General features: G+C 41.9%; 1 protein-coding gene across 2 annotated transcripts in view; it reads left to right on the plus strand.

Moving 5' to 3' along the window:
* Window positions 1-12615, plus strand: part of podxl (podocalyxin-like) — a 30921-nt gene extending 18306 nt beyond the window's left edge. Inside the window, exons 2-8 of one of the 2 annotated variants that reach the window (XM_063212112.1) lie at window positions 495-971; window positions 1754-2106; window positions 2520-2549; window positions 5680-5815; window positions 6799-6848; window positions 7765-7908; window positions 9076-12615. In XM_063212112.1, coding sequence (XP_063068182.1) covers window positions 495-971; window positions 1754-2106; window positions 2520-2549; window positions 5680-5815; window positions 6799-6848; window positions 7765-7908; window positions 9076-9291 — 1406 coding nt within the window. In that variant the 3' untranslated portion in view covers window positions 9292-12615. Of the gene's footprint in view, window positions 1-494; window positions 972-1753; window positions 2107-2519; window positions 2550-5679; window positions 5816-6798; window positions 6849-7764; window positions 7909-9063 lie in introns of both variants that reach the window. The other variant, XM_063212111.1, reaches the window with a different exon arrangement.
* Window positions 12616-15207: the final 2592 nt, after the last annotated feature.

Raw genomic sequence — 15207 nt, forward strand, 5'->3', positions numbered from 1 at the left:
AAAAGAAGCTACAAAATGAATATGTGTAGTTCATATGAGATATTACACAGTAAAATATGCAGTCTTATTTAAACCCTTTTCTGAATAACACATGGTCCCAACCGATTTGGTGGTAATTTTACTTAATTTAATTAACTCGTGTTGAATTAAACCCTGTTTCAGAACATTTATGTCTTAGTAGCGTTCCCTCCACACTCAAAGAGTCATTTATTCTCAGAAAAGTGTAAAGGGGTATTTCTGCGAATTTCAGCATGCAGTTGTACGTAGTGCTCAATGCTACCCTTGACTTGTCAATACCCAAAGATGCCTCGTTTGTTTTGTTCAGCCCTTTCAGACACGCTGGTATTTCTAATGGGTGCATGTTTCGTTTACATTTTTTTTTCATTTCAAATGTTTCCAAATATCATTCTCCAACTATCGTCCCAAAGGTTATGTCACCTCAGCAGTCACCTTGCAACACCGCAATAACTTCAGTATTTGTTGTCTTTGCTCAGGTTTGCTGCTGCCACATTGTGTTAGGACAGACGACGATACTGCTGCTGCTGCCACCACTGCCGCCACCACCACCGTAGCTCCCACCACTCCCGCCACTACCACTCCTGTCCCCAAAGTAGACGACCCAGCCACAACTACCGCTGCAGCCACCACCACCACCGTTCCTGCTGTTCCTTCATCTACCATTGCTGCTGCCGCAACCACCACCAAAATGCTGCCGCCGCCACCACCAGATGCCAAAACGACGGCGGCTACCTCTCCCGCTGCTGCTCCCAGTGCTACCCAAAACGTGACCCCAACTCCCAGTAAGAGCCCAGATGTTAGCACTACTAAACCGAGTGGGGGCGGTGGGCAAGTTCTGAGCGTTCCCAGTCCCAATGATGGCCAAACCACCCCTGCTGTTCCCAATGGTTCTTCTGCTGTTTCCACCACTGTTGCAAAACCTGATGATAATCAGAGCAACATCGCCCACCAGGGTAAGGATCGACTCAGCACGTGTGCATGCACGCACGCAAGCACATTGTCTCTCTCTCCTTCATACACACACACTGGGTGCCCACTCGCACCGACATCGACAAACTCTTTTTGCACGTTTGTGCATTTGGACCAATGCGACAGGAAGTGCTCCCATAAACTCATGATATCATATCCTTTTATTCCTTCTACATGTATAGGAAGTGTGTAAGCTACTCGACACCTACACTTTCCTTTGGGAACACTACAAAGTAGAAAAAAAACAACACTTCAACACCTAGATAGTCAATTAACATCTTCTAGAGTGTATTGGGTCCCATAATACTCTCCAAGTGTTGCATGCAAGTAGAGTAGAGTAACTTTATTAATCCCCAGGGGGAAATTCAGGTATCCAGTAGCTTACATAAATACACAAATAAACAAATGCCCACATGGACATTTCAAGACACAAATAACACAGGAATAGTCAGGGAGGGGGAAATAAAAATAAAAATAGTAAAAATAAATAATGTGAAAAAGTAATATGTAAAAAATTTAAAAAATGTAAAAAGGTAATTGTGCAAAAAGACATTCGGTGAGTTGGGATAGACCATGTGCAGAAAACATACTCTATCAGTTAAGGTAGACAGTCTTAACAGACCAGTGTTAAGACTGTCTACCTTAACTGACAGAGTATGGGTATGAGTATTGGGTCCCATAATACTCTCCAAGTGTTGCATGCATGCATTTTCTTTGCTCTGTACTTATTATTACTACAGCATTCCCATGTGTTTTGCCAATGCAGGTGGCGACAGCAGTACTACTGCAGTGGGCCCCAACAGCTCTCAGCAGCCTGCTACCACCAAGGCTCCCGCTGACCAGGTCAGCGCCATCCCCACGGCCGCCGTCTCTGCCCAGCCCTCTGGCTCTGGCTCTGGCTCTGTCACCAGCAGCACTGCTACTGACGCTGGTAGGGGCCCAGGCACAGGCACCACTCCCTCCACCCAGGCTGGCGGGGCAACCACTACCGTCTACCGGCCACCACTACCATCGCTCGCCCCGGAGGACAACACGACCACCACAGTCCCCCCTCCGACTACCACGGCCCTGCCTACCACCACTACCATGGCAACCACCGCTCCTCTGGAGTCCCACACGGTGAGGGGGGGGATGGAGGAACGTGTGTGTGTGTTTGTGTGTGTGTGTGTGTGTGTGTGTGTGTGTGTGTGTGTGTTTGTGTGTGTGTGTGTGTGTGTGTGTGTGTGTATGGGGGGCTTTTGAGTGTGTGTGTGTACCGTATTTGTTTGTGTAGGGACGTGAGGGACGTGTGTCGTGTCAGGTGTGTGTGTGTTTATGTGTGTGTGTGTGTGTGTGTGTATGTGTGTGTGTGTGGTGTATTTGTGTGTGCATGTGGTGTATATGGTGTGTGGTGTATTTTGTGTGTGTGTGTGTGTGTGTGTGTGTGTGTGTGTGTGTGTGTGTGTGTGTGTGTGTGTGTGTGTGTGTGTGTGTGTGTAAATGACAGTCCACCTTTTTGACCGTGTGTATGTTTGTTTGTTTTCCTTCCACAGCACGAGTACATAAAGAAGGAACAGCCAGAGGTAAGATTATGGACACCACTGGCATACAGTATGTATGCATGATCTTGGTTGTTGCGGTAGCTCCTTCCATGCCGTGAACTATGAAATTGTGGGCCTAGCTAAAGTAATCTAGCAATGTTGTTCTTTGTTTTGTTATACTAGCACTAGTGTGTGTGTGTGTGTGTGTGTGTGTGTGTGTGTGTGTGTGTGTGTGTGTGTGTGTGTGTGTGTGTGTGTGTGTGTGTGTGTGTGTGTGTGTGTGTGTGTGTGTGTGTGTTTGTGTGTGTGTGCGCGTGCGTGCGTGTGAGCGTACGTGTGTGCGCACATACCTGTGCATGTCTGTATGAAAGTGTGTGCTTTTGGTATTTAGATTATAGTAAAAACAATACAGTATGTGAACATGGATAGTAAAAAATATTTGGGTGACATCGATTGACACACATGTGGCAAAACCTTGGCTGTGTGTACATCACTTGTAAACACAGCGCAAGGGGCTGCAGAACAGGACATTCCATTTCCTGGGAAAGTCCCTGTTTGTCTGCCCTTTCGGACCTAGAATAATCATTGTGTTTTGTACATAGAGGTAAAACACAAGACTAGAGGTGTCACGCCCCTAATTGTTACGACAATCCAGGTTGCCATTATTAGAGGTGGACCTCTGCACTGTAAATGAACAGAGAAGGCGCTCACATGTCAAAAGACTATGTGAAGTAATGTTATGTAATGTAATGTAATGTGAACATTTCTATCAACACACTATATAATGATAATAACTGAACTGTGTAGCTAAATATCTACCTAATTTATAGGAACTGATTTTTTAAAAACGTTATTGCCAATGGAGAACTTAGAGGCAATCACAACCACATAAACAAACATATCACATCCAGACAAACAAATAATACTAAAACGATAATATATAATGAAATAAAAATACATAAAAATGATATTAATAATAATAATAGACACAAAGAAATAGCACCTTGATTGCTAGCTTATATTATATTGGTCTTATGCAACCATATGCTTAATCCATATGAAGAATGACAGGTGTCCATCTCCTAAGGAATAGGGGTAATTTTAGCTGAAGGATGGCAGACATATTTTCCATCACTTGGACTTGATTGCACCTGAGTCTCCATTGAGCCACCAGGCTGCATCCAATGCATTGTGATCATTTTTCTTCCAATCATTAGTAGGACATGCAAAATATAACCCTGGTCTTTGGAAAAGTTTTGTTCTGTTGTTTTTTCCAGCAAAATAAATACAGGGTCAAACGGTATGTGCATGTGTCGTATCTTCTCCAGTTCTTCTTTAATGTCTCTCTGTATCTTGGGATAATCCCAAAATATGTGGGTATGGTCACCTACCATCCCACATTTTATAGGAACTGACTTTAAAATGAATCTTATCAATTCATATGATATAAGGAGATCTCGGACAGACATTTCAAATCTGGTCCTTGACTTATGTTTCACTTCGTATTCTACACAGTTTTAGGACAAATTTAGTATTAATTTGCATCGACTAAAGAGCAGAGGTCTACCTACAAAAGATGGAGGCTGTGCTTGCCATTTTCCAGTGCTGTGGCAAACTGTTGTGGCACCTCTAGACATGTCTTCTACCTCTTTGGTATTTCTGCTTTGATATATATATTTTTTAAGATATCTTTTTTGGTCTTTTACGATTTTATTGATGATAGGACAGTTTAAGAGGTGGACAGGAAGCGAATGGGGAGAGAGATGGTGAGGGGTCGGCAAAGGACCCGGGCCGGGAATCGAACCCGGGTTGGCCGCATGGCAGACGAGTACTCTACCGGTTGGCCACGGCAGGGCCTTTGTGCTTTGATTCTAACGTTTCCATAATTGTTTGGGAGACTACTATAATCAGGAGCCGCTGATCAAAGTGATTGCACAAAGCTTTTGTACTTGGTATCCCCTCTGATCACCGGCCCCACTCTCTTCGGCACAGTAAAGTGTGCAGTGTTAATTTGTCAAATAAAAAGCATCAAAAAATGTGAGCGTAAGCTTCAAATGTAACAGCCATGGTGTTAGCCAGCCATAATCTCAAAGAATTGAATTGACACCTGACATTTACTCCGCCCTGACAACCCAGAGCTGCTTACTCATGAAGAGGCACAGGGAGCAGGAGAGCTGTATAGGTAAGGAACAGAACAGAGAGAGGGGGCATTTAACATTAGAGAGAGAGAGAGAGAGAGAGAGAGAGAGAGAGAGAGAGAGAGAGAGAGAGAGAGAGAGAGAGAGAGCACTTTAGAGAGCGTCAGAGAGAGAGTGAGAGAGTACATTAGAGGGTGTCAGAGAGAGAGAGAGAGAGAGAGAGAGAGAGAGAGAGAGAGAGAGAGAGAGAGAAAGGCAGGATGTTACATCATGCTTTGTAAAGAGCCTGGATCCTGTGGCGGGCCGGGCCCGGGTGGAGCAGGAGCAGGCCAGCACTGGGAACACAGACACACTTCCTGTTTCCCACAATCCCGTCTGGCCCTCGGCCACGCTGTCTTAAAACATACATACACACACACACAAACACACACACACACACACACACACACACACACACACACACACACACACACACACACACACACACACACACACACACACACACACACACACACACACACACACACACACACACACACACACACACACACACACACACAGTTTTATAAAACCACTGGACAGGAAGGGCCCCTGTCTCCTGCTCCTGTCAGTGTGTGTGTGTGTGTGTGTGTGTGTGTGTGTGTGTGTGTGTGTGTGTGTGTGTGTGTGTGTGTGTGTGTGTGTGTGTGTGTGTGTGTGTGTGTGTGTGTGTGAATCCAAATAAAGAAGTAAACTGTGTGTGTGTGTGTGTGTGTGTGTGTGTGTGTGTGTGTGTGTGTGTGTGTGTGTGTGTGTGTGTGTGTGTACTATAGTGAAAGACTAGAAAGAATAGAATCATCTGCAGATTTATAGATATTTCTATCAACACTGTAGTTATCAGTGGTATGTTGAGACTGTGAACAACAACACATAACCAATGTCAACTAAGTGTAATGTAATATTGTAGTGTGTACAGTAATATTGTCATATTGCTGTAATCAACTCTAGTAGTAGTAATCAAAGCGATGCCTCTTGTCTCTCTCTGGTGTCTGCAGGAGGGAGAAGCCATGCTGGACAAGATCTGCTCCCGCCTGCTGCAGCTGTTTGTGGACGGGGCCAAGTGCTCCATGGCCTACAGGAGGAGAGGCAGTGACAAGCCCATGTTTGACACCGTGGAGATCAGTGGGAAAGGTATGCACAGAGATTCTTTAAGTATATAGAGACATGCCAACATAATAGGTTTCTATGGGCACCTAATGTGACCAGGTTCCGGTCTGCCTAAAAGGGCGTGTCATAATGCTCCTAGCATTGAATAGAACAGTCCTTAGGTCTGCCTAGGTCTGCCTAAAGGGGGACCCCCCCCCCCCTTGCAATAATAGAACCCGGAAACAATGGGCCAATGGAACCTCTCTCTCTCTACTCTCTCTGGTATGCATGCATATACTATATCTACACACACAAATAGATGCGCATACAGTACATACAGTACGTACACACGTTCGCACACAAGTATAATGTACAAAAATACAAGCCCATGTTTGACACCGTGGAGATCAGTGGGAAAGGTATGCAAGCACGTAGTACTACACGTACGCACACAAACACACATACAGTACACACATGCGCATACATACATACTTACACATGCACACACAAGTATAATGTACAAAAATATCAGTGGTGTAGTCTACTTTTTTGTGGTGGGTATACTGTATATTTCAACATATTTTGACGTGGGTATACTGTATACGTGTATATTTGTGCTATTTTAAATAATGGATCAATCAATTTTAAGTATGTATACTGAAATCCCTGAAATTTTGAGGTGGGTATACTGCATTGCGTTCTACATAGAGTACACCACTGAAAAATATGCGCGCACGCACACAGACACACACACACACAGACACACACACACACACACACAGACACACACACACACACAGACACACACACACACACACACACACACACACACACACACACACACACACACACACACACACACACACACACACACACACACACACACACACTTGAAATGTTCAGATGCATGATTTGTCACTCAGTCGAGAAATCACAATTAACACAGGAAATCTTTTTGATTTTGAATAGATTTATCGATTCACAAACATTTTGCTCACCTGACTTTTGATTTGAACCCTTTCTTCCAGTTAACACGAGTATTGTAAAGAGCCACTACGATGACCTTCAAAAGGTACCGGTAAGTGAACACGAACACACACACATACACAAGCAAGGGGAGGAGATTTACAAAACAACCATATACAGTATACAGTGCATTTTTTTCTGCTTGCAATATGTGGCAATATAATATAATATAATATAATATAATATAATATAATATAATATAATATAATATAATATAATATAATAAAAAATATATTATTTATGCATGATAAATATATGAAGTAATAAAAGAAAATAATGAAGCATATGAATAAATGAGGTATGAACTGTATTTGATTATATGATGCATGTACTGTACCCATAATGCATTATGTCTTGTACTATATCTTAAAGGACCAGTTCAGTCAATTTCAATATGTTATTAATTGCTCAAGCTACCCTTGACTTGTCAGTACCCGGTGATGCCACATTTTTCGGCTCAGCCCTTTCTGAGATATGAGATATTCTAATGGGGGCAGCGTTTGTTTACGTTTTTAAAAAATGAACATAGGCCTACTCCAAATATTTTCCCAAAAGGTACCGCTGTTTGCTAGTTGTTTGCTGGATGTTTTTGGAAATAAATAAACATGTTTTTTAAATGAAAACAAAGCGCTGCCCCCCTTACAATGATCAGGATCTCGGAAAAGGCTGAAGAAGAAAAACAAAAAAAAACCTCAGGTACTGACAAGTCCAGGGTAGTGTGAGCATTACAACTGCATGTTGAAATTGATTGAACTGGTCCTTTAATATCTAAATGTACGTCTCTGTCCACAAATAAATCTATACTTGTAAGTAAATGTGTAAACATACAGTAAATACATAATTCACCTGTGTGTGTGTGTGTGTGTGTGTGTGTGTGTGTGTGTGTGTGTGTGTGTGTGTGTGTGTGTGTGTGTGTGTGTGTGTGTGTGTGTGTGTGTGTGTGTGTGTGTGTGTGTTTTAATGCACAGACCAACGACCCGAAGGAGAGTGATGACCAGAGTGCCCACACCACGCTAGTGGCTATTCTAGCATCCTGCGGGGCGCTAGCTCTCATCATCGTGGGCTTAGCCATATGCACCTACCGGCATGGCAAAAACTACCGCAAGAACCAGGTACACACACACACACACACACACACACACACACACACACACACACACACACACACACACACACACACACACACACACACACACACACACACACACACACACACACACACACACTAGTGCTAGTATAACAAAACAAAGAACAACATTGCTAGATTACTTTAGCTAGGCCCACAATTTCATAGTGGATTTAGCTGTATGCAGTATGCACCTCACGGTATGGAAGGAGCTACCGCAACAACCAAGATCATGCATACATACTGTATGCCAGTGTTTCCCAACTGGAACAGTCTTGGGACCCACCATTTTCCACTCTCATTCGGTCGCGACCCAATTTTTTTAGCGATACTCGAATGACTGGTTGCACGCTACTATCTCGCATAAACATTCTGATTTTATCTATGACGATGACACACGTTCAATCGCCTATCAAAATAAAAGTTGTAAATTGTTGCTGGAAAAGTTGGATGATTTTTTTTTTTAATTTAGCGAATCAATGAATTACACCACGGCTCTGCGACCCACCCATGACCCCTCCGCGACCCACTTTTGGGTCGCGACCCACCAGTTGAGAAACAGTGTTGTATGCTAATTACTTTACTTACACTAGTGTCCCCCAGGGAGCTCTAGGGCGACGTTGAGAAGGATACACCTGAGAGGGGGCGGTGCTTAGTTGCCATTAAGGGGCATTAGTCCATTTCAATTTTTAATACTAAGGGGGGAGTTGCCAGGCTTATGATGAGGTCAAGGGGGCGTTTGGAGGCTTATGATGGGGCCAAGGGGGTGTTTGTTCAAAAAAGGTTGAGAGCCACTGACTTACACTTTTGACCTCTTTCGGGATATACGCCACCAACAGGGGTTCTCCTGTTTTGTGTGCATTTAATGCAACAGTATCATGTGGTTATGTTTTTCGAAACTCTAATTCCTACATTAACTGCGCTAGCTTCTTTGCTGGCTGCAATACAGTTACTCATTGGCAAGTTGCTAATTGGCTAGCAACGATACATTTGAGAAACACATCCCTGATGTACAAACACACTCACCCTGACCTACCTGTGCCTTGTATGTGGATGTGTGTATGTGTATGTGTATGTGTATGTGTATGTGTGTGTGTGTGTGTGTGTGTGTGTGTGTGTGTGTGCGTGCGTCTCTGCACAGTGCATGCAGCAGCACCTGACCGAGGAGATGCCGACGGTGGAGAACGGTTACCACGACAACCCCACGCTGGAGATGGAGGTCCCCACGGAGACGTCGCCCAGCCCCCTGGAGAAGAAGCTCCCGCGCCCCAACGGCCAGACCAGCGAGTTCAACGACAGCTGGATCGTGCCCATCGACAACCTGCTGAAGGATGACATGATCCCCGACGAGGAGGACACTCACCTGTAGACGCATACACACGTACACACACACACACACACACACACACTCTCTCTCTCTTACACACACACAAACACACAGGGACACAATATGCACATGTCCCCATACACAACCCGCTGAAGGACGACATCATGATCCCTGACGAAGAGGACACTCACCTGTAGACGCATACACACATTCACACACACACACACACACTCTCTCGCTCGCTCTCTCTCTCACGCACACACACACACGTCCCCATTGACAACCTGATGAAGGACGACATGATCCCAGATGAGGACACTCACCTGTAAATGCGAACCCACACATACCTGCAGACGCAAACGCACACACCTGTAGACTCTCTCTCTCTCTCTCTCTCTCACACATACACACACACACACACACACACGCCTGTAGACGCAAACGGTAGCATATGGTTCACACACACACTCACACACACGACAATCAATCAATCTTTTGATCAATACAGATGTCCGTGTCACACATATACACACTCATACAGTGTATGTGCTGCATACTCAGAGTGTCCTCAGAGTGTTTGAGCATGCAGCTGTGCTGTGTTCTGTCAACCTCAAACACATCTGGACCCAGTTCTCTTCTCATGTCGTCATTTCCCTTCTCTCACACTTTCGTACTGAAGGAACTTTTGATGGTCTCAACGTTTCTGCCTTTCTTTCTTTTGTTCGCTCTGTCTTTCTTTCCCTTTCTTTTTCTTTCTTTCATACAATTTGTTTTGATGTTTTGGGGTAATTGGTTTTGGGTGGCTGCATCCCAAAAACACATGATGTAGGTTACTTTTCTCACCTAAATTGTCAATCAAACAAAAGGCTCCCTTCGATTGAAAACTGAGTGGGAACAGGCCTAGCCCACCTATTGGAGAAAGGGCCTTACAGTCCATGATGATAGTATGTGCTGGGTCAAAGTCAAAGGAGCTACAGTAACTGGACTTCAGTTTATGAGCTGAATGAACAAAAAAAATCCAAAGCTCCAATTAGAAGAAGCCCAGTTTCCCCTTAAGCCTATGCCTTAACTCCCATTAAGTCCTCATGATGGGGATGAATGAAGATGATTTCAGACATACGCTGTAAGAATGTACACTGCTGTGCGGCTTTAGATGAGTTTGTATTGTCTTGTTGCCGTGGTAGGTAACTGAGCTAGTGACGCCCGCGTGGTGATGTCACAGAGAATAGAGTAAACAAAATGACCTCAGGATTCTATTGTCCTGGAAACAAACAAACAACAGAAAACACTAGACGCCTAAAGCGTCTCAGGTTAAGGTGATTCAAGGGGAGGCAACGAACACACACACACACACACACACACACACACACACACACACACACACACACACACACACACACACACACACACACACACACACACACACACACACACACACACACACACACACACACACACACACACACACCTTAGCCTCCAGCAAGGGTAGCAGTGATAGTGGATCAAGGGAATTACCCAGCTGTGTAAATAGTGTGTTGCATGTTTTTTTGTCATATGTTTTGTCTTATCACCAGTGGCCTTGCTCCAAAGTATGTGTGTGTGCATAACAAAATGAAAGGGGAAATATTGGTAACACTTAAGAATATCGGTCCCTAAAAAGCCTTTTGAACACTTTGTAAATATTGAAGTAACTATAAACAAAACATGTCCAAATGTTTGCAAATTAGTGTTCATTCAAAAACATTTGTATATGTTGTTTAAACTGCAATTTGTTAATGATGATAATGTTTAAGTAAAGATTTTTAAGGCTATTCAAAAGTGTTACCAAAATATTTTAGTATATTTTTGTTGAGGCGTTAAATGCAGAAACGGGCCACTGTTGGACATTTTGGAGATAATGGGTCCTCTGCACCAATCATAAAAACTTTTTTTTTTTTTTAAATACGTGTGCACACACTCAGGGTCCTCATCGCCAATGGAGGCCTGCTAGTCATACTCTGTTTCTCCTGACTGCCATCCGGTGCTTTCAGCACTAAATGCTCATCTCATACTCCTGATGGGAGTTTAATTGTAATATCCATATGGTTGTTTGTGACAGTGGGGGCATTTCAGCTCCCCACACACATTGTTTCACACCTTTCACATTTTCATAGCAGCATTTAATGGTAGAGTATGTAATATTTTTTAGCAGTTTATTTCCAGAGTTAATGCTGGCTCTTCATGGATGTTGTCTTTTTCATGTATGTATGTTCATGACTTGAACATTTACACTTATCATACGGGAGAAACGGGATCTTCTCCGTCTGTAATTTTGAATTACTGGTCATCATAGACATCTTTGGCTGCAAAACTTACTTTACTTTGGTTAGTCCATTAAGTATTACTTTGTCACTTTGTAAATAGAAAATGTTCATGAATAGATCAAATATGTGAATGGGCAGCATGAATTTTGAAAGTAAATGCCTAAAATTACATAGACTCATAGAACCACGGTTAAATACTGTACATATATGTGGGTAAAACTTTCTTTCAAGGGATCTACATAAGGGTGTCAAGTATGCATCATAAGAATGAGATGACCCTCGTCAGGAACATAAATGACACATTATGGATTTTTATCAATGTCATAATGTGTCACTCAGTTAAGTTGAATGTCAATTTCCCATTCCAAAAAACCCCACATTATGACATTCTTATGCAAGTTACATGATACCCTTATGTAACTATTGTTTGGAGTACCGTATGTGTGCTGCTGAGGGCCAGACACTTCTATCCCTGTCGCCCTCTGGTGGGCTGAGTCTGAACAGCGTTTTTGTTTTTTATTAAATATTTTGAAAGGGCCAAATATGAATGTTCAATCAGGAAACCTCAACACCTCTTCTACTTTACCTAAAATGAACAAAGTGTTTTCAAAAGGGAAATTTGTATGCATTTGTATTAATCACAACCCAGTACAATCACTGTTAAGACACTAGTCTTGTAGATTTGATAACTATTTTTGTAATAACTATACACATATTGAAGTATGCTGGTCTGTAGATAGATATTCGTCACTATCAGGTCATAATCACCAGTCACAACACTGTGGATGTTCTCGCTGTTGTTCTTTGTTTTCTTTTTTTTTTTTACAAATTACAATTTGTGCTTTTTGTTCGTTTGTCACCAAAGTATGTAGTTTGTTTTTGTTTGTACTGTATTTATGATCATTTGTTTTTGTTTGTTTGTTTATGGATCTATGGATGGTAAACAAACGGCAGGGGGTCTGACACACTGGAAGCTGTTGGCGTCTGTTAATCACTACAGAGCTGCAGCCGTCTCCTTATTTGTTTTGTCTCTTATACCAATAAACATCTTCGCAAAAGGCCAGACGTGTGCTTTAGTGGCAATTTGTGCAAAAATACACACACAAATGAGTACAAAGCATATTCCAAAAAAGTTGGGACACTTTGTATTTTGTGAATAAAATCAAAATTGTGGCATTTTCAAAACATTCAATATGTTAATAAGGTAGAACATCATATACAGATAACATATCAGTTGTTAAAGTCAAACAGAATTATTGTTTTGAGGTAATTATGTGGTCATTTAAAATTTCACTCTTGCAACAAATCCCAAAAAAGTTGGGACAGGGCCAATAAAATGTTTTTTTATATTGGATAAGACCAAACACAACACAAGGGATGAGACTGAACAGTTAAATACTTTGACTGATGGCATAATTTTATTCAGAAATTAAATATTTTGATGTGCAAGACATGATTTCAGCAGCTCAACTGATAGGTGTGTTCTTCAACTTGTTTACCTTTTTGTTATGCTTAATATGTGGCATATCCTGACTGCAAGAAAACAATTTTGTGACCTGTTTACTCTTATGATGGAACCACACTGTTGGAACATAGAAGAGTTTGAAATTTGTCACCGTTATGGGGCAATATCTAAAGGCGGTGCTCAAAAAATATAATGCCTTGGTAGCTATGTATGCTGTTTAAATGTATGCTGTTTATGTATGCTGTTAAAAAAAATGTTTATATCATTCAACATTCATTATAATGCTCTACATGAGCAAGAAGACCATAGCCAAGGCACCTCTGCACCCCTTACTATCATATATGCTCTCTTTCAGACTGACCACTAAATCAAGTTGAAGTGTTCATTTTCTATACAACCTGGAGGGTGCATGACTCCAAGATTTTAAAAAAGGATGAAATATTTTCCATTCTGTAATCAGAGGACAGTTTCACATGTCTCCTAGGTCCATCTAGAATGAGCTTTTCCGCATGCAACACTGTTTAATGTCTGCATCACGTGCATTAATCAAGTGTTGTGTTTATGGTAATTTTTTCGAGAGCTGTCATTGTTGGAATGTCATAGTTTGCTTATTGACGACGAGTATGCCATGATCTCATTATTCATGCAATGATTACACAGAACTCTATATTATGGAAATAGGCCTTATATGCCTGCAATTTGGATAATTCAATCTTTCTGTGTACTAGATGAGTAATTAGCCCCTCAAATCTTCACTTCTGAGTGCCACAGCCTCTCTGTGATGGTATTTTATTTGTGCATTCATGTTGGCAGTCAATATAGTTCCTTTTAAAATATTCTTCCTTGTGTTATTTTTAGAATTATCCAACTATTACAATATGTTTTGGCCCTGTCCCAACTTTTTTGAGATTTGTTGCATGGGTCAAATTTTAAATGATAACATAATTACCTCAAAACAATAATTCTGCTTGACTTTAACAACTGATATGTTGTCTGCACATAATGCTCTACCTTATTAACATGCGAGCATTTTCATTTTATTCACAACATACAAAGTGTCCCAACTTTTTCGGAATCCGCTTGTAAAATCATCTTCACAAAAGGCCAGACGTGTGCATTAGTGGCAATTTGTGCAAAAAACACACACACACATACAAAATCATCTTCTCAAAAGGCCAGACGTGTGCATTTCCGCTACAATAGTTTACGTGTCACACACTTCACCATTTACTGTATGTATGGAATAGTCACCATAACTGGACACACAAACACGATTGTATACATCTCAGTTGTGCTCTAGTGTCAAACAGGTTCTGCTTTAAAGTTAAAGAAGAACTGAAACGAATATTCATCCATCATTCATATGAAATTTGTACCTATTTCTAAAACATAGATCCAAGTTTAAATCAATTTTGAGGGCATAACTTGTTAAAAGAGAGTTGATGTCCATGCCACCGGATGCTACAAATAATACCTCCATCAAATGCATTGAAATGAAGTTTCCTGATGTCACATGAACAAGGCCCACTGGAACAGTCAGCGCCTTTTGTGCCTTCATGACCTCCGCCAAGGAGATTATGTTGGTTTGTCTGTCAGCAAGATAACTCGAAAAGTAATGCACAGATTTGCATGATCTTTTGGAGTTGTTGGAAATGACAAAAGGAAGAAGTGATTACATTCTGGCGGTGATTCGGTTTACGATCTGGATCCAGGATCCAAAGATTCACCATTGAGGGGCAGGGTCCCAACTCCACAAAAACAAGACAGAAAGACCCTCAAAAATGAGGGTGTAATAGTCAAATGTTCTATCAAACAGCTTCCTTGGCGGAGGTCTGCACTCTGGGTGCATTTCTAATTTCTGTTTTCATTTCAACAGTCTCTCTCTCTCTCTCTCTGTCTCGAATACACCCCAGCTACAGAGGAGTTAAAGGCAACGGAAGCAGTAGACACGTGATTATTATGTAGTATGCCCAAATGCCGTGTTAATGTCATGTTACCCAGTGTAGTATTGTAACATAACATAACATAATATTTACTAATTAGTGAGCAGGCCTAGATTAACACACGTTATATACAGCTGCCGTCTAGGGGCTGCCACCTGCTAGGGGCCCACTGATTGACCAAAAGTGAAAAATTGCAGATAGATACAGCCTAATATTGATCAAAACAAAAAAATCTGTTGTGTAGAGC

Source organism: Engraulis encrasicolus, chromosome 12, assembly GCF_034702125.1.
Source record: "Engraulis encrasicolus isolate BLACKSEA-1 chromosome 12, IST_EnEncr_1.0, whole genome shotgun sequence".
In the NCBI taxonomy this organism is placed as follows: domain Eukaryota; kingdom Metazoa; phylum Chordata; class Actinopteri; order Clupeiformes; family Engraulidae; genus Engraulis; species Engraulis encrasicolus.